This window comes from Malaclemys terrapin, chromosome 2 (assembly GCF_027887155.1).
Source record: "Malaclemys terrapin pileata isolate rMalTer1 chromosome 2, rMalTer1.hap1, whole genome shotgun sequence".
Classification (NCBI taxonomy): domain Eukaryota; kingdom Metazoa; phylum Chordata; order Testudines; family Emydidae; genus Malaclemys; species Malaclemys terrapin.
In genome coordinates, this window is record NC_071506.1 from 227,679,008 (window position 1) to 227,704,054 (window position 25,047).

The following is a 25,047-nucleotide window of genomic DNA, read 5'->3' on the forward strand; positions in this document are numbered from 1 at the left end:
GGGTCCATTGGAAGCTTGTGGAGACCAGACTCCTAGTCAATTACTCTTGCCTCCTGGCTATGGAACGAGGGAATGCCAACAGTTGAAGGCTCCATGGTTACATGGAGAATGATGGGGTGTGTAGCTATATTCTGACCAAAGAATGGTGTACCTGTGAGGTTTCATCTGCTCTAATCTAACCATCTTAAAATCCAATAACTTTCCAATAACTCCTTAAACTTTCTCTCTGCTCCTATCTTTGGAGATATAAATTCTGATGTTGAAGGGTTCAATTATCTAGAAAATGTTCTATGCTTTAAACAACAACAATGTTCCATGCTTTAAACAGCCTTGTGTGTCCTGAATTCCATGTTATTGTCTGAATCCGTAGATATAAAGCTAAAAGATGGGGTAAATTGTTCATAACTGAAAATATTTTTTCTAAGTATACCATCTATGCAGAATTTTAACTCCTGGATGTTAGCACCTTAACATGAGACTGAAATCCCCTAGCTCCTAGATGTGTTTGACCCTTGAGGAGAGCGGTAGTTGGGGTAGAATGTAAGTCAGGCCTACCTCTGATTGGCAGTCCCAGATTACTGCTTGCTGAGTATACATGTTGTATCCTGAATGTCCCGGATCCTTCATGATCATATTGGCTGTGCTATATTCTTTATTGCTCTCTCTTTCCTGTGGATTTCAACAGCACTGTTGGGTATCATTTGTTGATTCTGCCCTCACTCTTCCAATCAGGTTTGAGTCAGTTTCCCATTTCTGAAGCCTTTGCTTTGAAGCGCTGTGGACCAGTGCTCCTCTGTGGCATTGTTAGCACATCTTTTTTGCTCATTCTGTTAATCATGCACTAAGATGCAGGGATAAAATGCCTGTTACTCTGAAGGTCTCATCTTGCAGGAAAGTAATTCCCTTTCTTTGAACCCTTGCATCGATGAATATAGTTTCTCTAGGGTCCTTCCCTCTCACCCATGTGTAGATATGTACTAATAAACTTTGGGTTTCTTGTGCAAATGTTCTAAGATATAATTTATCAGATAGTGTTAGATCATGTTAGGCTGGAGTTGGATTTAAAACTTAATTAAAAGTGTGTTTTTTTTGTTTTTTTTTAAATATGCAGTTAACCTCCTACTCCATAGCAGAATAATGGCTTTCTTACCAGGTTTAGACACAGTCAGCCTTTACTCCTCAATAGTAGGAAAGAATAGGTATAGTATAGCTTTTAAAAATAATGGATAATACTGTTAAATCAAAGAACTATATATCTATTTCAAGACAAATATTTTGCAACAGACTCTATAGAAATGTATATTTCTTTTGTACACTATTAAAAATGTCCAGTATGTATCAATTAACAAATACCAACAAATGTCTTTATTTTAAGTGAATTCAAAAATAGCCAACACTTAATTTTGGGGAAAATATCAAGGCTACGTTAAGCTTTTAGTTGACTATTTGCATTCTAGAACCAATAATGATATTTAACTAATTCAGAGTTTTCCCCTAGAATATAAAATTTCTTGCATGCTAACTGAGCTCTTCTGATTTTCACAATAAAAATTGTAATATTGTAACCCTTGATGTCTTTTGTGTTTTACAGGAAATAGTTGACAAACAGGGGCATAGTAAAGTGCTGAGTTTCACAATTCCATCCTTGTCCAAACCTTCAGTGTATCATGAAGTGAGTGAAATTACTTAAATGCACGGTTGTTACCTGCGTAGCTTCCTTTTATGCTGAGGCCAGTTAAAGAAGGCAATGTGAACAGTTTGTTATACATGATGATGTAATGACACACTTGACTTTTCAAACCATACCTTTTGTGGCTATTGTCTTCTAGTGAGGATATTTAAACTTGATTTGTTTTTAAAACAATTTTAAGTGCCAACTTTTTCATAGCTTTGTTTCCTAACTTTTTTTCCTAATCTCAGGGCAGTTGCTATATTACATAACATAAGAAAGCAGCCAGATAGATTTATGTAGGTTCAAAATGTATGCACGGATACAACTTTTCCATCTTTTTTCTGTTTTTTACTCCACTTTGTAATGAGACTTTAACAGGACAAATGTTTGGAATCCTTTATTCAAATACCTGTTCACTTTAGCCTTCCAGCATTGGTTCCATGGCTCTTACAGAGGGAGCTTTATCCCAGCATGGTTTGTCCAGAGTCGTGTACAGTGGACCTCATCCTCAAAGAGAGATGTTAACAGCACAAAACAGGTAAAACTGTAGTAAGATCTTGCATGAAAATCCATAAAAATGGTTAAAGTAGCTTCATTATTTTTGGTTTTGTTATCTTGCCTCTTTTTCATCTAATATTGTCTACATTTACAGTTGTACATAGTTATCTTGGTAATTTAGAATCTTAGGAATTAGTTGCTAGACATACGTGTTTAAAAATACTTTCATGAGGCATATTTTTAAAATTACATCTTAATCTAGATTTGCAAATAACTACTTGTATTGCATTTCACTACAAGAGGAGAACGTTGACTTGCAGTTTTAAACCATTTAACTGCTTCTGTCTACAGCTTTAATGATATGTTACTAAGTCACTATGTAACAAAATCAAAAAGAGTAAGGCACAAAATGAGTTACACCTAACAAAGGGACATAAAAAGGCAATAAGAAGCAATTCTTTAAATGCATTAGGAGAAAGATGAAATAAAGTTTAGGTCCTCTACTTAGTGGGAAGGAGAGCTAATAACTGATGACATCAAGAAGACTGAGGTATTTATTTTGCTTCAGTCTTCACTAAAAAGGTTACTGGTGATCAGATAGTCAAAAGTTAATATTAACAAGGAGGAAGGAATACAAACAAAATAGGGAAAGAACATGTTAAAGACTATTTAGGTGAATTAGACCTATTCAAGTTGGCATGGCTTGATGAAATTCATCCTAGGGTACTTAAGCAACTAGCTGAAGCAATCTTGGAATTGTTAAGAATTACTTTGCGAACTCATGGAGGACAGGTGAGGTTCCAGAGGTCTAGAGAAGGGCAAACATAGTACCTATCTTTAAAAAGGGGAGCAAAAAGGATTTAGGGAATTATAGGCCAGTCACCCTGACTTTGATACCTGGAAAGATACTGGAACAAATTATGAAGAAATCAGTTAGTGACCACCTGAGGAATAATAGGGTTATAAAGAATCAGCATGGATTTGTCATGAACAAGTCATGCCAAACCAATCTAATGTCCTTCTTTAACAGGGTTCCTGGCCTAATGGATGGAGGGAAGCAGTAAATGTGATATATTTTGATTTTTAGTAATTTTTTTGACAGTCCCATATGACATTCTCATAAGAAAACTAGAGCAATGTGGTCTAGATTAAATTACCATATGTAGGTGCATAAATTGTACTCAGAGTACTTATCAGTGGTTTGCTGTCAAACTGGAAGGACGCATCTAGTGAGGTCCTTCAGGGTCAGTCCTGGGTCTGGTACTACCCAATATTTTTGTTAATAACTTGAGTATTGGAGGGGTGAGTAAATTTCTAAAACTTATAGATGACACCAAGCTAGAAGGGGTTGCAAATGCTTTGGAGAACAGGATTAGAATTTTTTTTTTAAAAAAAAACCTTGACAAGTTGGAGAATTACAGTAGAACCTGAAAGATACGAACACCAGAGTTACAGACTGACGGTCAACTGGACGCCATGTGAAACTGGAAGTAACCAATCAGGCAGCAGCTGGGGGGAGTGGAGGAGGAAGCAAATACTGTACTGTACCTGTATTGCATCTTAAAGATAGGCACATCTGGGCTGCCTGTCCCCATCCCACACCCACACCCATGCATGGGACAGCCACTTACTGCAAGACACTGGCTGCCAGCCAAATGCAGCTGGAGCCAGCAAAGCAGGAGCAGCGCTGGTGTCTGCGCTATTTTCACCCATTACCCTTCCCCTGGCTGGGAGGGGGATGTGCTGTTTTTACCTCCCTCCCCTGGTTGGGAGGGGGACGCACTGTTTTCTCACTCACCCACACCCACACACCCCGTGAGGAGGGGGACAAGTTTGCAAACTCCTGTCGGCACTGAGTAGGGAGCTCAGCTGCTGCTGAAGCCTGACCTGGGGTATCAGCTGTGGATCTGGAGCCCGAACTGCACTTTTTTCAGAGTTGCAAACATTTCAGAGTTATGGATAAGTTCCATTACCAAGGTGTCTGTAACTCTGAGGTTCTACTGTAGCCTGAATTCAACAAGATGAAATTCAGTTAATAGAAGTGCAAAGTACTTCACTTAAAGAAAAATCAAATGCACATCTACAAAATGGGGAATAACTGGTAGCTGATAGTACTGCTGAGAAGGATTTGGGGGTTAGAGTAGGTCCCAAATTCAATGAATCAGTCATATGTTGTAGTTGTGAAAAAGGCTAATATCATTCTGGGGTGTATTAACAGGAGTGTTGTATGTAAGAAACAGGAGGTAATTGTCCCACTCTACGTGGCACTGTTGAGGCCTCAGCTGGAATATAGTGTCCAATTCTGGGTGCCACCCTTTGGGAAAAATATGGGAAAACTGGAGAGAGTCCAGAGAAGAGCAACAAAAATTCTAAAACGTTTAGAAAACCTGATCTATGAGGAAGGGTTTATAAAAAAACAAACAAACAAAAAAAACAAACTGGTCATGTTTAGTCTTGAGAATAGAAGACGGGGGCGGGACCTGGTAAGTCTTTAAATATATTTAGGGCTGGTATAAAGAGGACAAGCAACAAAGGGTCCTGTGGCACCTTTGAGACTAACAGAAGTACTGGGAGCATAAGCTTTCATGGGTAAGAACCTCACTTCTTCAGATGCAAGTCTTGCATCTGAAGAAGTGAGGTTCTTACCCACAAAAGCTTATGCTCCCAGTACTTCTGTTAGTCTCAAAGGTGCCACAGGACCCTCTGTAGCTTTTTACAGATTCAGACTAACACGGCTACCCCTCTGATACATAAAGAGGACAGTGATCAGTTGTTCTCCATGTCCACTGAAGATAGGATAAGTAGTAACGGAAACTGCAGCAAGGAAGATTTAAATTAGATATTAGGAAAAACGGTCAAACTAGAAGGATAGTGAGGCGCTGGAATAGGCTTCCAAGGGAGCTTGTGGAATCCCCGTCACTGGTTGCGCTATGTTTATTTGATTCTGCCTTAGCACATGGGGCTATACTAGATGATTTCTTGATGTCCCTCTAAACGTACATTTCTGTGATTCTACGATGCTATAAATTCATGTTACTTATAGTAGAATCTCTTGTATGGTTCCTGTGCATGGCATATTTTAACTTCTTCTCTATATTCACTTTTAAAAAGGGAAAAGTACTAAAATATGTTGATACTTTAAACTTACATTTTTGATCATTTTGAATATTTTTTTCTTTAGGTTTGAAGTGCTCACATTCCTCCTGCTGTGTTATAATGCTGCCTTAAGCTACATGCCTGCAGTTTCTCTTCAATCATTGTGTCAAATTTGCTCAAGGTAAACTTTCTTTAGACTGAATATATTAAATGGACACAGGAAATGTGAAGTCCAGGCAGTTTTAAACAAGAAGTTAAAACTGTCATGTAGTATACCTGAAAATACAACAGTTATGTAGAACACCTGTAGTCCCTGAAACATCCTGTAAATTGTTTTGGTTTACAGTCACATTGTTTATACTTTAAAATGGCTTTTCTTTCCCTTCTTACTGTATGAGACTCCTCAATAGGGGAAACAATGAAACAATCTAGATTTTTTTTTCTAATCTTAGTTATAGTAGTAACTTTTTGTTGAAACACTGGGTAAAAATTGTCAGAAGTGATTTATTTTTTGATATTCCTTTAATACTAGTATCCCATTGCAAGGTTTGTTAAACTGAGTTTTGATGCTTTACAGGTTTGTTGCTATACAGCTGGGAACTTGACTGACTTAATATTTTACTAAGATTTGGGAAGTCTAAAAAACTTATAATTGTCATGATATTGAAAGTGGTAATACACGTGACAAATTCAAAGAACTAATACACATTTTTTTATTGTTTCTCGCTTTATGAATGTTTATAGTATATCTTACTTTTAAGCTTAATGATAACCTGCTTCATAAATTTGTTGTTCTAATATTTACCTTAAATCAGTCATTCACCTGAAAACTCTTGAGACATATTTGCTCAAGTGTAAGAAATGCCCTGCATTTTTTCCACAATAAATATTCAACCCACTGAAGAAGATGCAATGAATAACATGACTCTCATAAAATCCAAACATCCTGTCACAAATCCTGCAAATTTGTCTTGTGGCTAACTTTGAAGTGAGGTGGTGTTAAGTATGGGGTGACTCTCTTGTGCAGATAAAAGCAAGAACCAGAATCCTGAAATTCCATAAACAATAACACACAACAGTTTTCCACTAGTCACTAACTCAAAGATCTCAAGCACTGTCACACAAACTTCAAAAGGGCAGCTATTGCTGTCGGGTTTGGGTTTCTGTGTGTTGTTTTGTTTTTATTCTGAGGGAATAAGATTAGGATGCTTTTTCTTTTTTGTAAGTACCGTAAAGAATCCTTTTATACTCGGAGAAGTGTACCTGACATCTTGCTAGATGGTAGTGGTACCTTGGAGACCTGAGGAGGAGGTTTCAGAAATATGTAGCAGTTAAGAGTTGCATAGGAAAGTGAGGCATTGATTATCCTGCTTCATTAAGTTTTGATAGTTATCTTGAGTTAACCAAATAGAGTGGCTGCAGATGCAAGGTGCAAATGTAAGTTCATTTCTGAATAAACACTATGAGTTTGGGTACTGAATGATGGTCCATTTTGATGTTTATAAAACTATAAACATGAACTGTGTAATAGCAGGACTTAAATTCCCTCAGTCCCTCATAGTCTACCTTCCAAGTCCATAAGTCTTTCCAAAGATCTCCTGGCTGAAAGCAATTTAGGGAACCAGGGGAATGGAAGAGGTTTACACAAGAGGTCCAGGATATGTTTCAGTGTGTTTAAGCCTATGGATGTGGATCTGGTGATGAGCTAGGTCTAAGGAGGATCTGTGGAAGAGGTAGTGGGATTCCCTCTAAAGAATTTTCCCTTTCCCTTCATTTTAAGTGAATCAGCGGGATATCTTAGGCATTTCTGTTTCATATGGTTCTGCTGAAGGATCTGCCCAAATAAAAGTAAAAGTCTGAGTTACACTGAACAGCCTTTCTAGAAAGGTTAATTATTTTTATCAAATAGAGATTTGGAAATGTAACACTGTTGCTATTCATCATGACAAACCTTTAACAATATCAGTTTACAAAGGTCAAACTCAAGAGTAGAGATAACCTTGGCAGCACATCAATTATGTGAATTTACCTAATCTTTGATTTTATTATATATACAGAATTCTCTGTTTAGACACCTTTAGTAATAGTGGCATTAGAAATGAATGCCTCTGTTTTCATTATCTTTATCCTACTTTGGGGCTGTGTAGCAGAGGAATGCTGCTCCCCTCTTTCCATTTTAGCTGATTTTTTTGGTAGAAAATAACTTGGCCTAGGGTACCTATTTAGAGTTCTGAGTGATATTGGCATCAGATGGGTGGCTAGATTGGGAAGCCTTTTCATGATTTTAGCAGTTACAATACATCACAGATTTCTATTTTCAATCTAATACACCTTTTTAAAAAAAAATAAGTGTAGCTGAAAATCAGAGCAAATGTCTGGTTATTTTTCCCAGAATAAGGGTCTTATGCTTACTCATGTATTACCAGTAATCATTCCATAAAATAGATGTATGCATACTATGGAAGCTATGGCCAGTTAAAAAAATATAGGTAGTTGGTGTTGCAATAAAGCTAATGATCCCAATCATTATAGCCAAATACCTCTGCTTTTAATCATAGTTGGTTAGCTTTCTATATGCCTAGACTCAGACTGCTATTCTAGACTTACCAAGCAGCCATCTGCTATTGAGTGGTAAATATGAAATAAGCTTCAGTGAACAATATGCTTAATCTCTACTCCCTGTCTCAGATGCTGGTTCTAGTAGGAGTACATGAGTCTCAGCATGACTCTTTTTTCGTCTTTTGCTCTGATGATCCAAAGATAAAATCTCTTTTGGGTTTCTTTCTTGTTGAATGCATACTGAAATCAACATGCAAAGTGTCAGGCAGAGTGCAAGTGACAACCATTGCAGTTATTGTACGTTTATATTTGTCTCCAAAATATACCTTTTTTAGATCAAGAAAGATGGATGATGGCAATACAGACTTTCCCACAATAACCTGCTAATATACCTCAATCCTACAGGTCATGCCTCAGAAAAGGAGATTGTTTCCATCTTTGTCCTCTCCATGGATCTCAGTCTTGTCTATGGTTCTGTCACCATCTAGCCACTAAAAAATTAGTTATGGGTATGCTAGAGAATGCACACTGAGGCTACTGTGGTGCTCAGAGGCCCCTATGGGATTATGACCCCATTTTGTCTGCTGTATAAATAAAATTGGATGTGGTTCCTGCCCTAAAGAGTGTATGATCTAATTTCACAGCCCTGGATCCTAGTCACATGTGCCCTAAAACCATTTATTGGACAATATGGGTTTTAGTTGAATGCTTTTTAAGTCTGTCTTAAGTCCCTAGGCCTTGATCTAGGAAAAGCACTGAAGGAAAACAAACAAGCATAAGTTTCCAGATCAGATAGAGTATATCTTGTGACATGATCTTTATATATAAGGGATTTGGTGGCTCTGAACTCTATCTCTTTAAGTGGAATATCAGTACACTTGATGGCAGAGAGAGTCCTGAGCAAGGATGAAATGGGTCTTGGGCCTCAGAGGGTTGGTGGCATCTCTTGAAATCCCAGCCTGTGGACTCACGATCTCATGTGCGACTGTCTAGCCTCTCCAGGTATATCACATGGCTGCATGAGCTCCAGGCCAGTATTTGCCCCTGCAACCAGGGTTTAATGCAGCTAAATATTAAAGGTCCCTGCTACCTGAACTATAAAGGAAGGAACAGGCACCAATGTATTTTGATGGAAAAGAGGGATTGTGGGGGAGAAAAAAGTCCACCACCAAGATTATACCTTCAGATAAGGAGACTGATTGATTTACTCAATCAGCCATATTTCTCTTGCTCCTACATAGTGCCCATAATGCATACATCCTGATGTAAAGGCATTGCCTCCCCCTCATCTCCCCATTGCCTTCAAGTGGGACCTCTGCAACAGCGAGAAGCACCAGCACCACTCCAGCCTTTATGCATGTCCCTGCAGAAAAGCACCATCAGGGAACCTAAAATACCACTCTGGCACTATCATGTGTAGTCACTGGGCCACTATATCCTCCTCAGAAGTGATCTGATCTGAACTGATCATAGGGACACATGTGCTAGCCCAGTCCCTGCACCAACATACAGAAGACATGGAGTTGAGCAGTTAGTGGGTCGTGGTGGAAAATTAGTACTTGCCAGTGTCCTCATGTGTTCTTTTGACAGAGATGCAAGATTATGGGAAGATCACAAAGAAATGAAGCTATCATGCCTCAGAAGCTTTGGCAACACTGAAAGTCTCCTAGCACAGAAAAACTGATACTTTGTTTCCCCCTCTGAAATGAATGTTAGTCTTTGGGGCTTTTTTTGCAGGCTTCATTTGGGAGCCAGAGATTAGTTTGGTTTCTGCAGCAACAGAAACAAGTAGTTCGAGCAAGATCTTAGCCAAATCTGTCTTGTTCGTCTGCCTCTTCTGTGATGCCATGTAAAATATTACCAGTATGTCTTAATGTTCTATAGCCTCATAAGCCTCTGCTAGAAGGAGAGCGTGTGAATTAAGCATGGAGATGTTATAATGATGAGTATGGTATCAGTGAAGGGGAGTGAGAAGGTAGGTGTGTCCACTGTTCCTCCCTACCAACTAAATCAAAATGCAACAGAACTGTCCTTCAAAACCAAGCTGTCAGCTCTCTCATTTCAAGAAAATATATGTGGCTTTTAAAAAGTTTGTCACTGATTAAAAATTCTCCTCATGAGTGAGACATTCAATATGTCTCAAGTTCCAATACGTAGGAATATCCAAAAATACTAGAGCTTGTTGACAAGGCTGAGATACCAAAATTGGAGCTCAAGAGAAGAAGCAGACTTGACTGGAATAAATCTTTGTTCAAAGGAAGGTTGACATGAAGATCCAGACCATTCACAGAATGCAGTCAGAAGCAGAACATTTAAAACTATTCCATGCATGAATCTCAACAGGAATAGACCACTGGGGGTCGTATGCTGTGGCAGTCAAGTATCTGATGGAGGATTTCATTTTTAACTAACTTTTTATTTGTTGCACTGTCCCAACCTTTTCAACAGTGAAACCATTGTGGGCTTAGATAAAGGGGCAGCAATAAACATCTTCTGTGAATTACTGACAGATGGGAGAGCAGGAAGCATCAAAAGTACAGTGGTTTGATTAAAGTAACCTGCTGGTGACCCTGGGGAAATGTGAAATCTTGTGGTAGACAAGGAGATGTATAGAAAATGAGACAAACTTTGACTGTGTATGGACCTCCAAAACAAATGCAAAAGCAAGGAGGTAGTTCAGGAAGGTTTAAGAAATCTGGGGCAAACAGATGACTTGATATGGGTTTTTTCTAGGCAGTTTAGCAGACCATTGCTATATTTGCATAGAAGTTAATCCTCCTAGCTCCAGACTGATCTAAGGCTGTTGGGCCCCACCATATCTAATAAAGCTATCCATGATTAAACCATGGACTGAACAGACAGTGAGTCAGAGGATTTCCTCAGAGTCCCTCTTGCTTCAGGCTTTTCTCTGGGCATGAGGCAATCTAACTTCAAGAAAGAGGAAGCTGTCAGATTGTGGGTACTCTCCTGAAAACAACCTAACTCTCTAACCTACTCAAGGGTTTAGAGATCTTATTCTCTCTTTATGCAAGAGAGTGAAAATAGACCTCTCTCAATCTTGAGTTCCAGACATTCTGGAATTCCTGGCTTTGGGTTTCAGTGCTAGCTTATTTAAAGCAAATTCCACAGCTTTTGCAGTGCTCTGTGTTGCAGTTATTTTTTAACCCATCAGCAGGATCTAGTTCTCTGGGAACTAATTTTTATATAAGTTGAACAAACAAGGGTTGACAGCTCAAGGCTACTTGAATCAGACCCTTAATTATAGGGGGAGCACCACCCCCAGGAGGTGCCTAACATATTGTATCATAAATGGTTGCATCATTTGTTTGCGAAGCTCGAATATCACTGTTTTCTGCAAACCTTTGAAATTGGACAGGGATAAACCAAGACCAGGGAAGTACTGCTGCTTTGTTCCATTTAATTCCTTAGGGTTTAGCGGAGACAAACTTTTGAAAATAATTTTCCCTCTTGTGTCACTTGTGGTGGTTCAGTTATTTTGGCATAATGCCAAAATTTTGTAACAGGTTCTCATCTAAGGCCAGGCCCATGTCTCTCCTGCAGCTGCAAAACACATTGCATGTGGAACTCCAGGAGCAGGAGGGGAGAGAAGCTGGGTCAGGCTTTCCTGACAAACCCCTATCCCAGGCCCAGCATATGATCTCCGTAGCCCATCTTCCCAAGTATTCACCATTCTTTGCAGGCTTTGGCTGGTATGCAGTAAGGAGACGGGCCATTGACTGGATGATGATAAAAATGTTGAACAGCTGCTTCATTCCCTGTGCACGGAATGAAGCAGGGTCCTATAATTAGACTGTTTTTAATTTATACACACGAGGGACCAAATTAAAGTTTCAGGGCAGCCTAAATTCTGTCATTTCCTAACTTTTGAGTGCTTGACTTTGCAACCTTAAAAGAACATGGAAAGCCAGAGTGAGTGACGCAGGAAAGTGCCTGATCCAGAATCGAGCAAGCATGGTTACCAAGGAAACTCAGTTTCTGGAAAAAAAGAGGAGGTGGAAAATGGATCCAGAAGAAATGACAAATGCCTCGGCTGTAGCGACTGAAAGCACTAATGTGGAAAATCTAGCTAGCATACTCATATAACTTAGTCCACAAAACAACTCCATAATCCTTTTCTCCAGTCCCTGATTATCTTATAGCCTACAACGACTTCCATTTCATAAACTATAGAGACTAGGAAAACACCCTTAAATATACAAGAAAAGTTCAGTTTTCCTAATTTCACATATTTATCTTCATTGCCATCTGTCTAGATGTTCAGTATCAGAGGCAAGAATTTATTGACTTTTAGGTTACCAGGTTATGCCCTGCAAAGATGAAAATAGAAAAGACTATAAAAGTGGGATTTTTTTTCTGGAACCCATAAACACTTTTAAACAATATTTGTATTACCGCCTCTTGGAAATTTTCTAGTCAGCATTTGTCTAAAAGTAGAATGTGTAAGAGTTACCTGCATAGCTAAACCTGGCAGTGTTTTTGTTTGTTTGTTTGTTTGTTTGTTTTTCATTATGGCTGAGCACTTTAAGGAAAAAATGTTTGTTTTTTCTTTCTATTTGCTAAATCACCTGGGATCTAAAGGCTAAGTTGTATTCTTTTGCTACTTATACATCATCACCAGTATGGTTGACCCAATGTATGTGTATTACAGTGTACTAGATTAATTGTAATTGGATTATAGTCCTTGGTTGGGTCAAGTTTACTAGTGATGAAGACATGCAGAAAAACATAGCCAGTTGGATACCCTTCAAAGAGACAGAAGACTGTCTCTTATTTTGTGAAGCATGAAATAAAACTCATGAATGTTTGCTGAACTCAGAAATGCAGTTTAATTTATGGGTTCACATTCTGAGTGTTTCCCTTCATTGACTATCTGTTAAATCACATAAAATCCAAATATAAACTCTGTGTATCCAGATGCTGCTCAGATCACTTATAGATCAAAATGAATGCTCATAATCACTACTGTCAAGACAGACTTGGGGCATGAGACCACACACTTAAGGATAACTAAATGTAAAATTAGCTTCATTCCCCCCCCCAACAAAACCATCAAAAATCCTTTTCAGACATGTAGGAGGCCTATAAAAATTCATGCAGCATGCAATCACTCCTACCACATAATTAGAGCCCCGCAAATCTGCGGATATCCACAGACCATGTTTGTGGATCGTGGATGGATGTGGATCCAAATTTTATATCTAGAGTCCTGCAAATCTGTGGATATCTACTTTATATTTGCGGATATACACAGACCATGTTAGGGAGCCTGGTGCTAGAATTATTTTTATATAAACATAGAAAAAATTATAACATAGGAAAAAAATATTGATGTCTGAAGAATAGAGATTTGTAACGATGGGATGGCATTACAAGAATAAGATTGAATCTTTTTGCTACACCTCCACATTTTCAAAGGATTGAGGGGAAACAGTCAGTCAATACTTGTATGACAGAAGTGCCTCGAAACCCAATCACATACAGAGAGAGAGACGTTTTTCATCTAAAGAATTTACAATTTCAGATAGTCATGACAAAGACTGGGTGGCAGAATGAGGCACAGAGAGATGAAGTGATATATCCAAGAATGCACAGCAAGTCAATGGCAGAACCAGGATTAAAACATAGGACCTCCTATCTATGAAGAACTATTGGCACCTGAAGACACTGTTCAATAGAAGATCTTTGGACTCAGTCTCAGTTTCATTTCTTATGTTTATGGCAGAAAAGGTCAGATGCATGTACTAGTTACTGTAAACTGCAAACAGAAATCAGGGGAGTATTACAAGGATAAAGTATCTGCTAAGAGAGTATTTCATTATAACAGTTCAAAATTAGTTTCTGATCTTTAATATCTTCCAGTTTCCACCTTGAGGAAGACATCATAACAAAACTTAATTAAAAGTCTATTAATGTATATTCAGTGATTTACTGTGTGTGTCAAGTTTCATTTTTGATCTACAAAAGCCACAAGTTACAATCTGTGATGGAATCTAATTGAAAACTTGCATCAAAGCAGAAAAGATTTTTACCATTTTTAGAGTAACTTTGTAAATTTAAGAACAGGAGTACTTGTGGCACCTTAGAGACTAACAAATTTATTAGAGCATAAGCTTTCGTGGACTACAGCCCACGAAAGCTTATGCTCTAATAAATTTGTTAGTCTCTAAGGTGCCACAAGTACTCCTGTTCTTCTTTTTGCGGATACAGACTAACACGGCTGCTACTCTGAAATTTGTAAATTTAGAGCATGTAATATGCTGCAATACTGGCAAAGGTAATTTCATTTTATGAGGAGCAACATATGGTAGATTCACTAGTGTGTGTTTGAGAACTATAGTATCATGAGTAATCTGATACTTCCGTATTTTGTTTGCCATATGCTTGTAGCATGAGTTACTTAAATTTCTTTTGTGTGTAATGAAGTATGAAGGACTCACGCTCTACCAGTAGAGGGCATTTTGAACACTTATTTTGCATCTATTTTTCAAAATGGATATATGAGTGATCTGGTTCAGAAAAATTGCTTGCTGGATGGATTCGCTTTGTGGTTTCCACTTCTGGCTATGGGATATAGTAAACTCTTCTTAGTTTTGTAATATTTTAGATATGGAGTCATCTAAATTAACAGCTGTACTAATGCCAAATGCATGGTTTCTCTAGAATCTGTGTCTGTGGATATCCTCGGCAACAAGTAAGAAAATACAAAGGAGTAAATAGCAGGATTCCAGTTTCTTCTGAATTCATGGTGCAAATGCTAACTGGGATTTACTATGCCTTGTAAGTTTACGAAATACATATGACAGCTTAACTTGTATACTCTATCGCAGATGTCCTTTCATACCTGTTAATTCATGACTGGCAGAATTATGTTTAGGAGTATATTCTTCTAATAGGATAATTCTGTATGCTGCAATGAAGCATGCAATTTGGGGGCGGAAATTCCACTTGGCAAATTGAATTAATATCAGAATATTTTTAATAACCATTTGCAACTAGTGTATCTATTCATCCCATATGCATTCTTACTCACATACATGTTCATGCTTAGAAGTGACAAATGTGGGTCCAGTTTTGGAAAATTTATTTCAATCTTAATTTTTTCTTGCCGCATCCACATTATTGCTTCTCTTGTCTTCAACACTCTTATCATCCACTAATGTTCACAGGTAAACTAACTGAATTTTGATGTTGTATTTTAACTGAAATAACTGATCCCATAGACTTGTTCACAACATTAATAAATATTCAAAATGTGGAACAGCAGACAGCACACTAGCTATGCAACTTCTATTGAAATTCCATAACTAAAATGCAACAACTAGTTGAATGTTTACCTAAAATTAAACCACTCAGGAGTGTAAGTTATTGATTATAAACAAACTGCTTTTAAACTTGCATTTCTTTTTCTTTAATTAAAAAGTCAAAACTATCTGTTTATAAGAGAATTGTTTCCCTGTACTTTTTGTTCTTAGTGACTCACCTGAACTGATTTCTAAATAAGGTTGTTAATGTTTTGAAGGTAATGTGACCAAAGAGAGAGAGACTGCTATTACTTGAGATAAAAATGAGGGTACAGTTTATAAAACTTGGTAATCATGCTTAATTATAATTTTTCTAGTTATAATGGAGAATGGGATCTAGCTCGTAAAGCAATGGATGACATTTTATATAGAGCTCAGCTGGAGTTGTATCCAGAACCACTGCTGGTAGGTATTATGTTGGGATTTTTCTATACAAATCTAGATACAAAGTTACTAAACTGTAAATCATGCTGGTGATGCAGCATTATAATGAACCATAGGCCCACAGGGAATCATCGGTGTCCTACCTATGCTAAAGATGCTTGGAAGCATGCATTTTTAATACTCCTCCTCCCCTCCCCCCCCTAAAAAAAAAAGTAATTTTACTTTGTGCACTCAAACAATGGAAAAGTAGAATTTAAAGCCTTGGGGGAGGCTCAAAAGCACCAGGAAGGATGTGGTAAGTAGTCATTGTTTTAAATGGGGACTACTGTCAAAGTAGTTCTTTAAAGCATTGTGCTGGCTGCTTGATTTAAGACTTCAAACCACCAGGAAATAAAGGCATAATTGCAAACAGATTTTAGTCTAATCTTTGATACTTACTTTGAACCTTATGATCATAGCTGATCTCAGATTGCATGTGGTATTATATTTTTCCCCAGAGTTGTAAAAATATTCTAATTACCAGGGCTTTGGAGCAGAGCCCAGAGCTGGAGCGCGGGCCAGTAGGTTTTTGCCCGGAGTCGAAGCAGAGCAATTCAAAAATGTGATTGCTCCAATTCCCTGCTAATTACTGTAAATAGTACTTCTGTTAGAGTTCAAATCTTGATGAAACTTCACCCAGATTTTTGTTCCCTCAGGTTGCTAATGCAATAAAGGCCTCACTGCCTCAAGGTGCCATGAAATCTAGTAAAGAAGGTACAAGATGCATTCAGGTTGAAATTACCCCCACTTCATCTAGAATATCAAGAAATGCTGTGACTAGTATGTCCATCAGAGGGCATAGGTGGAAGAGACATGGTAAGAAACACACTGTACACATTAAATGTTACGCTTTTTTTATTAGAGCTATTTTTTTAAAAAAGTTGAAATTCTAAGAGTAATACACACATCTTCTACTTAATTTTAATCTTAACCAAAATGTCTCTGGTTAGTGAGTGAAAGTTGCTATATACTAGTCTCTTTAAAAATCCAATATCATGGATCTTTCTCTGAAGAGTATGAACAGAGCAGCCTTAGCAGCTCACTTGGGTCTGTGTTGTGAATTTGACTAGATATTGAGTATTGCCCAGTAGGATGTTTGAGCCACTGTGCTATTGAGTGAGCTTATCCTGAGTGAGCTATTATATACTGAGACTTAACTGCCAGTAACAGATTCCTTTTTCCTAACCGGGGAATAAAGATTTCCTTGCCGTAGCTCTGAGTGAACATTTGATCTGTTTCACTCATCGGCTATTCAGTTACTCAAATTTTTGGTTTTATTTTAAAATGTAGGACTGTACAAAATTCTTGAATCTGTAGCTAAAGAAGTTACACATACCATTTATTTAACTGGAAGCATTAGTATATCAAATATCTGTTACAGGGTGTCCCAGATTTGTGTCCAAAATGAAGCAATTATTAGTTGCAATAACCAAAGTAATTTAAAGGAGGTAATGTTCTCCCCATAGAACCTTCATGCAAAATGCTCAAAGAAAGCTGGGCAGGGTGTAGAGTGGGAAAAGATGGTCATGTTACAATTGTATTAATAATTATCATTATGAAAGAATAGAAGCTAAAAAAAAACTTCATTAGAGGTCTTTAATCAGTCTGGGCTGGCAGAAAACAGCACGTTAAGGCTTCTGTTTTTGCATAGTCCATTATCTGCACTCCTCTTCTCCAGTCTGAGAAGGAAGAGCAAGTCCAGCACAGATCAGTGCTCTTGATCACTTGCTGTGCCTAAGGCCTTGTAACTACACGTCTACCTCAATATAACGTGACCCATATAACATGAATTCGGATATAACGCGGTAAAGCAGTGCTCCGGTGGATATAACACAGTTATAAAGCAAGTTCGATATAACACAGTTTCACCTGTAATGCAATAAGATTTTTTTGGCTCCTGAGGACAGCGTTATATCGGGGTAGAGGTGTACCACCTTGGGTTGAGAGCCGGTGAAGATCATTAATATTGGCTCTTATATAATATGGTCATTCTTTATCTTTAATTGATGTTTTGACTGTTTTGGGATGGGCTCAGTGTTGGCATTACTATGATAAGCATCATTATTATATAGGCAGTATAATTAGCAACAAAATTACTACAAGGCTGTTTAAAAAATGGTAAATGACCTAGTGATCTTGGAGAAGTGCTGATTTAAAAAAAAAAATAGAATATCCAAATTTGTAGTGGTGTTTAGTTTTAAAGCAAGATTAAATCTACAAAACTCTCGCTTATTTACCTTGACATACAATAATGCCCACTGTTTACATCAATCTCTTCATGAAAAGTGTTTAAGTATCAATGAAAACAGGTTGAGTGCAATGGTCCTAAGAGATGGCTATTTATGGGTCAGAGCCAGTGGTGGAGGTGACAAGTGCTATAGTTATTACTAACTGAAATCATAGGAGTGCAAGGGAGTATATCAGCCTACAGTATGCAAAATGGCTACTGGCCCTTTTTAATTAGAGCGGAAGAAAGTAAGGCAGGATCTGCTGCTGCATAAGACCTGTCAGAATCTCCTTGAAATCAGTAAGGGGCCAGCAACTCTCAAGCAAATCGTGGCTCAGCATTTTAATCAAGAAACTATCTCTGAACATGGTTTAGCCAGTTGTCACATTGTCTTTAATCTTGCTCCTCTGTGTGGCTTTGATGTTGGTAATTCAAACTCACTGATACAGGGAAGCATAGAGTAAGACAGTGGATCTGTTTCATTCTGAGAGAAATTGAAGGCAAATTTAACTCTCTCCTGTTGTCTTCTACTTTATCACTTTTGATAATACAGAATAAAAAAAAGGATTATAATGGGCCAATACTAACAAGTCTTATTTCATGCATTTTAAAGGTGCTGACTATCCAGCAAAGATAAAGGTCTTGCAGTCTTTACAAAAATCATGCTTTGATATTGCCTTCTTGCAGGGATCATGCTTCATGCAGATGGCGAAGTTCAAGAGACATTGGGTGGGACAAGTATTTGCTGCAACAGATAACAGTAAGGCAAGAGGTTTGATAGTGTTAGTAGAAAAACAAACTCCCGTAAAACATGGAAAAAGCTATTCACTTATGAAGAGAGATGATGTGACAGTTAATAGAGAAAAGCGTAATATTAATCTAATTCTAAGCAACTAGCGTGACCCAAGCAAGAAATGATGGGTAACCTTTGGGAGAAAAATAAGGGCTTTTTTACCCCCCCCCCAAAAAAAAAGTTCTTGCCAAGATTCCATTTGATTCAGGAAGGGAACTACAAACTAAGACTTCGGATGGTGGCATCAAATGGTTTAACGGGGAAAAATTGCACTCCTGGAATAAACTTGTGTAGCCAAAACTTTTCAGCCAAAAATGATTGGGTGTCCCTAATATCCTGTCATTAGATATCTCTCATTCCAGTATGCCAAAAGTGAATCTGAAATATCTGCTCAATGACTGACAAGGCTTTTGGGGGGTTATAAATGGAAAAGGCTGGGTGCATTATACCAATTTTGGTCAGCCTCACTTCCAAAATGTTGTTTATAAAAATTCTAGCGAAAACCCTGATTATTGGACAGCATGAATTTCTTCCTGAATCATAAATCCAGGTTGAACAGGGTTTCTTAACAGGCCATTAAATGTAATATATAGAGTGGGAAAAAATCCTCAAACATAACAGCTGCTGCTTTTTCTGAGGGGTCGGGGTGTACTTTTCTGGGAGGAGGGTGGAGGAAAGTCTTGCTTGAACTGTTCTCCAAATTTGATGTAGACAAACTCATTATACAGATCAAAATACTGTGAAGTAACTGTAGTGTTGCAGTGGGAACTGACTTATTAATTCCCGATGAATTTCTTCTGAGGAGCTGGATTAGGTTTGGGTTTTGGACGTAAATCTTGAACCAACAGCTCCTGCAGTGATTAGGAACTGATAGACCAGAGAATCCTGAAAAAGATATTGCTATCACACTTGGAATAGTGGGGCTCCAAGGGCTTGCTCACTTTTTCCTGGCCTGTGGGTAGAAGGTAAGAACAAGAACATCAGCCAGGGATTGGATATGCCATATCTCTTACCTTGCTACCTCTTACTGTTTACTATCATGAAGTGTGTCTCTCTTGTGGTGCGGGGGATGGATAGCAGCTGCTTTGAAACCACCTATCCATCTGTCTACCTGCTCCCTCTCATTCTGCCAACTGCCCCTGGAATATTCAGCCATGGAAACAACATGTGAAGAGGCAGTCACCTGCCCCACCCATGGGAGTAGCAGGCGGTGGTTGCTGTTTGTTTTATGAACTACCTGCAGATGTGATAAGTCAGCAGAGAGACTGAAGGTGGGGAGAGAAAATGGGAATGTTGTGGAGAGAGGATGGTCTGAACAAGGGTGAACATCTGAGTTGGTGGCAAGAAGGGGGAGGGCTTGTGAAGGCTACTCTACTGACTATATTGTTAAACTCATCATCTCTTGTTTATATTCGTCTGGGGGATCTTACTAGAATATGCAGAGAATCCCTGCTTATGACACGAATACAAAGTTCTTCAAGTGCTTGCTCATATCGATTCCAATTAGGTGTGCGTGTGCTGAGTGCACAATCGTCGGAGAATTTTCTACCCTAGCAACACCCGGTGGGTCGACTGTGGAGCCCCCTGGAGTGGCGCCTTCATGGCGCTGGATATATACCCCAGCCGACCCAGCGCTCCCTCAGTTCCTTCTTACCACCTGTGACGGTCGTTGGAACTGTGGAGCGCGGTATAGCTGTTCTCCACTCTCCCTAGTTTTACTCGTTAGTTCTTGTAGATAGTTGTTGGTTATATACTTTAGATTAGTAGTTTGTTGTTAATAGTTATAAATAGTGGCGGTTAAGGGGGCTATTATCCCTCCTTTCCCCCCGGCGGATAGCCGGGCTCATGCCTAAGGCTCCTGGCTTTAAGCCGTGCGCGACCTGTGCTAAGCCTATGCCAACGGGAGACCCCCACGACTCTTGTCTGAAGTGCTTAGGGGAGTCTCACCAGACGGACAAGTGTAAGGCTTTCAGACCAAGGACCAAAAAGGAGCGGGACTTTAGGCTTAAGCAGCTCCTCATGGAGGCAGCTCTTAGCCCAGATCCTCCTTTGGCGCACCAAGTTCCGGCACCGAGCACCTCGGTCCGCAGCGCCCAGCGGCACCCTCTGGTACTGCACCGTGAGCAGACGTGGATAAGGCCCCACGGCACCATCCTCCCTCGGCACCGCGTCCGCCACAAGCACCTCGACGCCGGTCCCTGTCTCCGGGACATAAAAGGCCCCGCAAGACCCAGGACGTTGCTGTCCACCAGGCACCGGCTCCCCCCGCACCGGTGGTAGAGCCGTGTCCGGCTTCGGAGCGCCAGAGGGTGCAAGTGTCATCAGCACCGTTGACTCCGGCACCGGGTGTAGGGCCATTGAGTCCAGTGCGGACTGGCTCACCGCCTCGTCCGGTGGTGGAGCCCTGTCTCCCTTCTACACCGGAGAAGTTTGCCATGGCAAAAGACCTCATCGCCCTCACGGAGCCGGTGCCATCTCAACCCGCGGCACCGCATGCCCTTCGTACGGTGCAATCCAGGGGCAAGCCTACCCTGATACGCCCGCCATCTCCGAGCGTGGACTCGCGGCACCGCTCCCGGTCTCGGAGCAGGTCCCGACGCCACTCGCAGTCCCGGCACCGATCTTCATCTCGGCGCCAGTCGTACTCGCAGCTCAGATCTTCCTCCCGGCACGGTCTACTTCTCGGCATCGACCTGAGCATCGGTACCGGTCGGAGTTCAGACGCAGTTTTCGGCACCGGTATGAGCACCGCTCCCGTTCACGAGGCCGCTCCCGGCACCGAGTCTACAGATGGTCTTCGTCTTCCCGATCCAGATCCGGATCCCGGTACCGACATGGCCATCGGCACTGTTCTCGATCCCGGTACCGTTCGCCAGTGGACCAGCACCGCTCGGCACCGTACCAGGACGAGTCCCTGCAACCACGCTCGGCACCGCTCTGGCCCTCGAGATCAGCGTCTCGCTCGTCTGAAGGGGCTTCCCGTTCAGCGTACCCTGCTCAGGGTCAGGCTGCAGACGACTTGGGTCATTGGCAGGAGGGGGCAGAGGACCTTAGATAGGACCCTGCACATTGGTCTTTCTGGACCCCATGTGCGTATCACCAAGCTCAAGGGGCTCCACCAGCGGCCTCTTGCTCAGCAGACTCTGAGCCCAGGGTTCCTGAGGCCACCATCTCCCGTCCTCCCCCAGGGGGTATCGAGGCTCCGGCGCCGACACCCACGCAGGCACCAGACCCCGGTGCAGGGGATCCTGCACATCAGGGTCCCTTGGAGACGGACCCGTACATGGTTCCTTGAGGCGTCCTCCTCATCTTCCCTAGATGAGGCAGTGGCGGGTACAACAGCCTCAGGCCCACCTCCAATAGACCTCCGTGCCCACCAAGACTTGTTGTGTAAGGTGGCACGAAATATGGACCTGCAGGCTGAGGAGATAGTGGAGGTGGAGGACCCGGTGGTGAGAATCCTTTCAGCTGATGCCCCATCCCAGATGGCATTGCCCATTATCCGTACGATCCAGGCTAACGCTAATGCCATATGGCAAACCCTGGCCTCCATTCCTCCCACTGCCAGAGGTGTAGAGAGGAAGTATTTTGTCCCCTCTAAAGACCATGAGTACCTCTATACACACCCTCCGCCGTGTTCACTGGTAGTCTCCTCAGTGAACGCCAGAGAGCGCCATGGCCAGCAGGCGGCAGCGCCCAAATCGAAGGACGCTAAACACTTCAATTTGTTTGGACGCAAGGTTTACTCAGCGGGGGGTCTGCAGCTCAGGGCTGCAAATCAACAGGCACTCCTGAGTCGGTACAATTATAACTCATGGAATTCCATGGGTAAATTTAAGGAGTTGGTCCCCCAGAACTCGAGGGAGGAGTTCGGGGCCCTTGTGGAGGAAGGAAAAAGGTGGTTAGGACCTCCTTACAGGCCTCCTTGGACATTGCGGACTCGACCACCAGGACACTAGCGTCTGGGATAGCCATGCGACGCGTCTCCTGGCTCCAGGTTTCGGGGTTACCGCCAGAACTGCAGTAGACCCTGCAAGATCTGCCGTTTGAGGGCCAACGGTTGTTCTCGGACAAGATGGACTCTCGGTTCAAGAGCCTCAAGGACTCGAGAACCATCATGCGCTCCCTGGGGATGTATGTCCCGGGACCCCAGTGCAGGCCCGTTAGGCCCCAGCCACAAGGGTTCTACCCTCCTCATCATCCGCGTCAGGACTTCCCCAGAAGGCGGGGACTAGGTGGTAGACGGAGGTCAACGGGCCCCCAACCTGTTCAGAACCAGGGCCCTCCTAGGCCACCTTCAGGACTTAGGCAAAACTTTTGAAGGTGCGCCCGAGGACGGCGCACCAGCCACCACCCAGGATCCATTCCCTTTATTTCGGGATCGCCTCTCCTATTTCCACCGTGCTTGGTCCCTTATAACTTCGGACTGTTGGGTCCTTCGCACGGTGGAGAGGGGATACGCTCTCCAGTTTTCTTCGTTCCCCCCCCCCCCCACCTCCTCTCCCCGTCCCTCTTCAGGGACGCTTCTCACGAGCATCTCCTTACACAGGAGGTTTTTCGGCTCCTCTCTATGAGGGCCATAGTGGAGGTTCCCCCAGAGTTAAGGGGCAGGGGGTTTTACTCCCGCTACTTCCTGATCCCCAAAGCAAAAGGGGGTCTGCGACCCATTTTAGATTTACGCGGACTCAACAAATTTATAGTAAAGTTGAAGTTCCTCTTGGTCTCCTTGGGGACCATCATCCCTTCCCTGGATCCTGGAGACTGGTACGCCGCCCTCGACATGAAGGATGCACATTTTCATATAGCAATCTACCCCCCACACAAGCGCTTCCTTCGATTTGTAGTAAACAATGTGCACTACCAATTTGCCGTCCTTCCCTTCGGCTTGTCCATGCCTCCGAGAGCGTTCACCAAATGTCTGGCTGTCGTGGCAGCATACCTTCGTCAACAAAGGATACAGGTGTTCCTGTATCTAGAAGACTGGCTCGTGCGCGGCCGAACCAGGGAGCAAGTTCAGGTGCACGTCCAGATAATACTACAAATATTCCACGAGTTAGGCATTCTACTCAACAAAGAAAAGTCCACTCTGGAGCCAACATAGAGGATAGAGTTTATCGGGGCAGTTCTAGACTCCAAACTCACCCGGGCTCTTTTGCCAGACACTCAGTTTCACACCATCGCAAACATCATCCACGGACTCCAGATCTTCCCGATTACCACAGTAAGGACGTGCCTCGGCCTGTTGGATCACATGGCCTCTTGCACTCACATAACCAGGCATGCCAGACTTCGGCTTCGCCCACTTCAGGCCTTGGTATCGGCGGTGTACCCTCCTTATCGGGACAACCTAAACATGGTGGTCATGGTTCCGAACTCGGTCTTGATCTCCCTCACCTGGTGCCTGGATCACAAGGCGGTTTGCGCTGGAGTGCCGTTTCATGCCCCACAACCCTCCCTGCACCTGGTCACAGATGCTTCATCTCTAGGGTGGGGCTCTCACCTCGGGGAGCACCATACCCAGGGCCTGTGGACCGCATCCCAACTAGCTCTGCACATCAATGTTCGAGAGCTGATGGCGGTGCGCCTAGCGTGTCAGACATTTCTCGGTCTCCTACATGGCCGTTGCGTGTCAGTCCTCACAGACAACACCACGGCCATGTTTTACATCAACAAGCAAGGAGGAGCCCAGTCGTCTCTCCTGTGCCAAGAGGCCATTCGCCTGTGGGAGTTCTGCATTGCCCACTCGATACATCTCATGGCATCGTTCCTCCCTGGAGTCCAGAACACTCTAGCGGACCATCTCAGCAGATCCTTCCAGATGCACGAGTGGTCGATCCGCCCGGATATCATCCATTCCATCTTCCAGAGGTGGGGATTTCCCCAGGTAAACCTGTTTGCCTCACGAGCCAACAGGAAGTGCCACGCGTTCTGCTCCCTCCAAGGACGATCTCCGGGCTCCCTGTCGGATGCTTTCCTCCTATCATGGAGAGACCAGCTGTTCTACGCTTTCCCTCCATTCCCACTGGTCCACAGGGTGCTGCTCAAGCTATGCAGAGATAAGGCACGTATGATTCTTGTTGCTCCAGCTTGGCCAAGACAGCACTGGTACACCACGCTTCTGGAGCTATCGGTGCAAACTCCGATCACGCTTCCCTTGTGCCCAGACTTGATCTCTCAGGACCACGGCCGACTCTGTCACCCCGACCTGAAATCGCTCCACCTCACAGCGTGGATGCTCCATGGCTGAATCGGACAGAGTTACGATGCTCACATCCCGTACAACAGATCCTGCTGGGAAGTAGAAAGCCCTCTACATGGACCACTTACTTAGCCAAGTGGAAACAGTTCTCCTGTTGGTGCGAGCAGCGGGCCACGCCCCCCTTGCAGGCGTCTATTCCTCTTATTCTCGAACATCTCCTGTCCCTGAAACAGCAGGGCTTGGCGATATCTTCGGTCA

At 42.0% G+C, this 25,047-nt stretch overlaps 1 protein-coding gene across 4 annotated transcripts in view; it reads left to right on the forward strand.

Annotated features, from left to right (window-relative positions):
- HYCC1 (hyccin PI4KA lipid kinase complex subunit 1) overlaps window positions 1-25,047 on the forward strand; it is a 97,817-nt gene that overhangs the window by 59,131 nt on the left and 13,639 nt on the right. For all 4 annotated transcript variants that reach the window (XM_054020194.1, XM_054020192.1, XM_054020196.1 and 1 more), the window contains exons 5-10: window positions 1,592-1,672; window positions 2,095-2,210; window positions 5,352-5,447; window positions 14,507-14,623; window positions 15,465-15,552; window positions 16,227-16,386. In XM_054020194.1, the coding sequence (XP_053876169.1) occupies window positions 1,592-1,672; window positions 2,095-2,210; window positions 5,352-5,447; window positions 14,507-14,623; window positions 15,465-15,552; window positions 16,227-16,386 (658 nt within the window). The remainder of the gene's footprint in view (window positions 1-1,591; window positions 1,673-2,094; window positions 2,211-5,351; window positions 5,448-14,506; window positions 14,624-15,464; window positions 15,553-16,226; window positions 16,387-25,047) is intronic.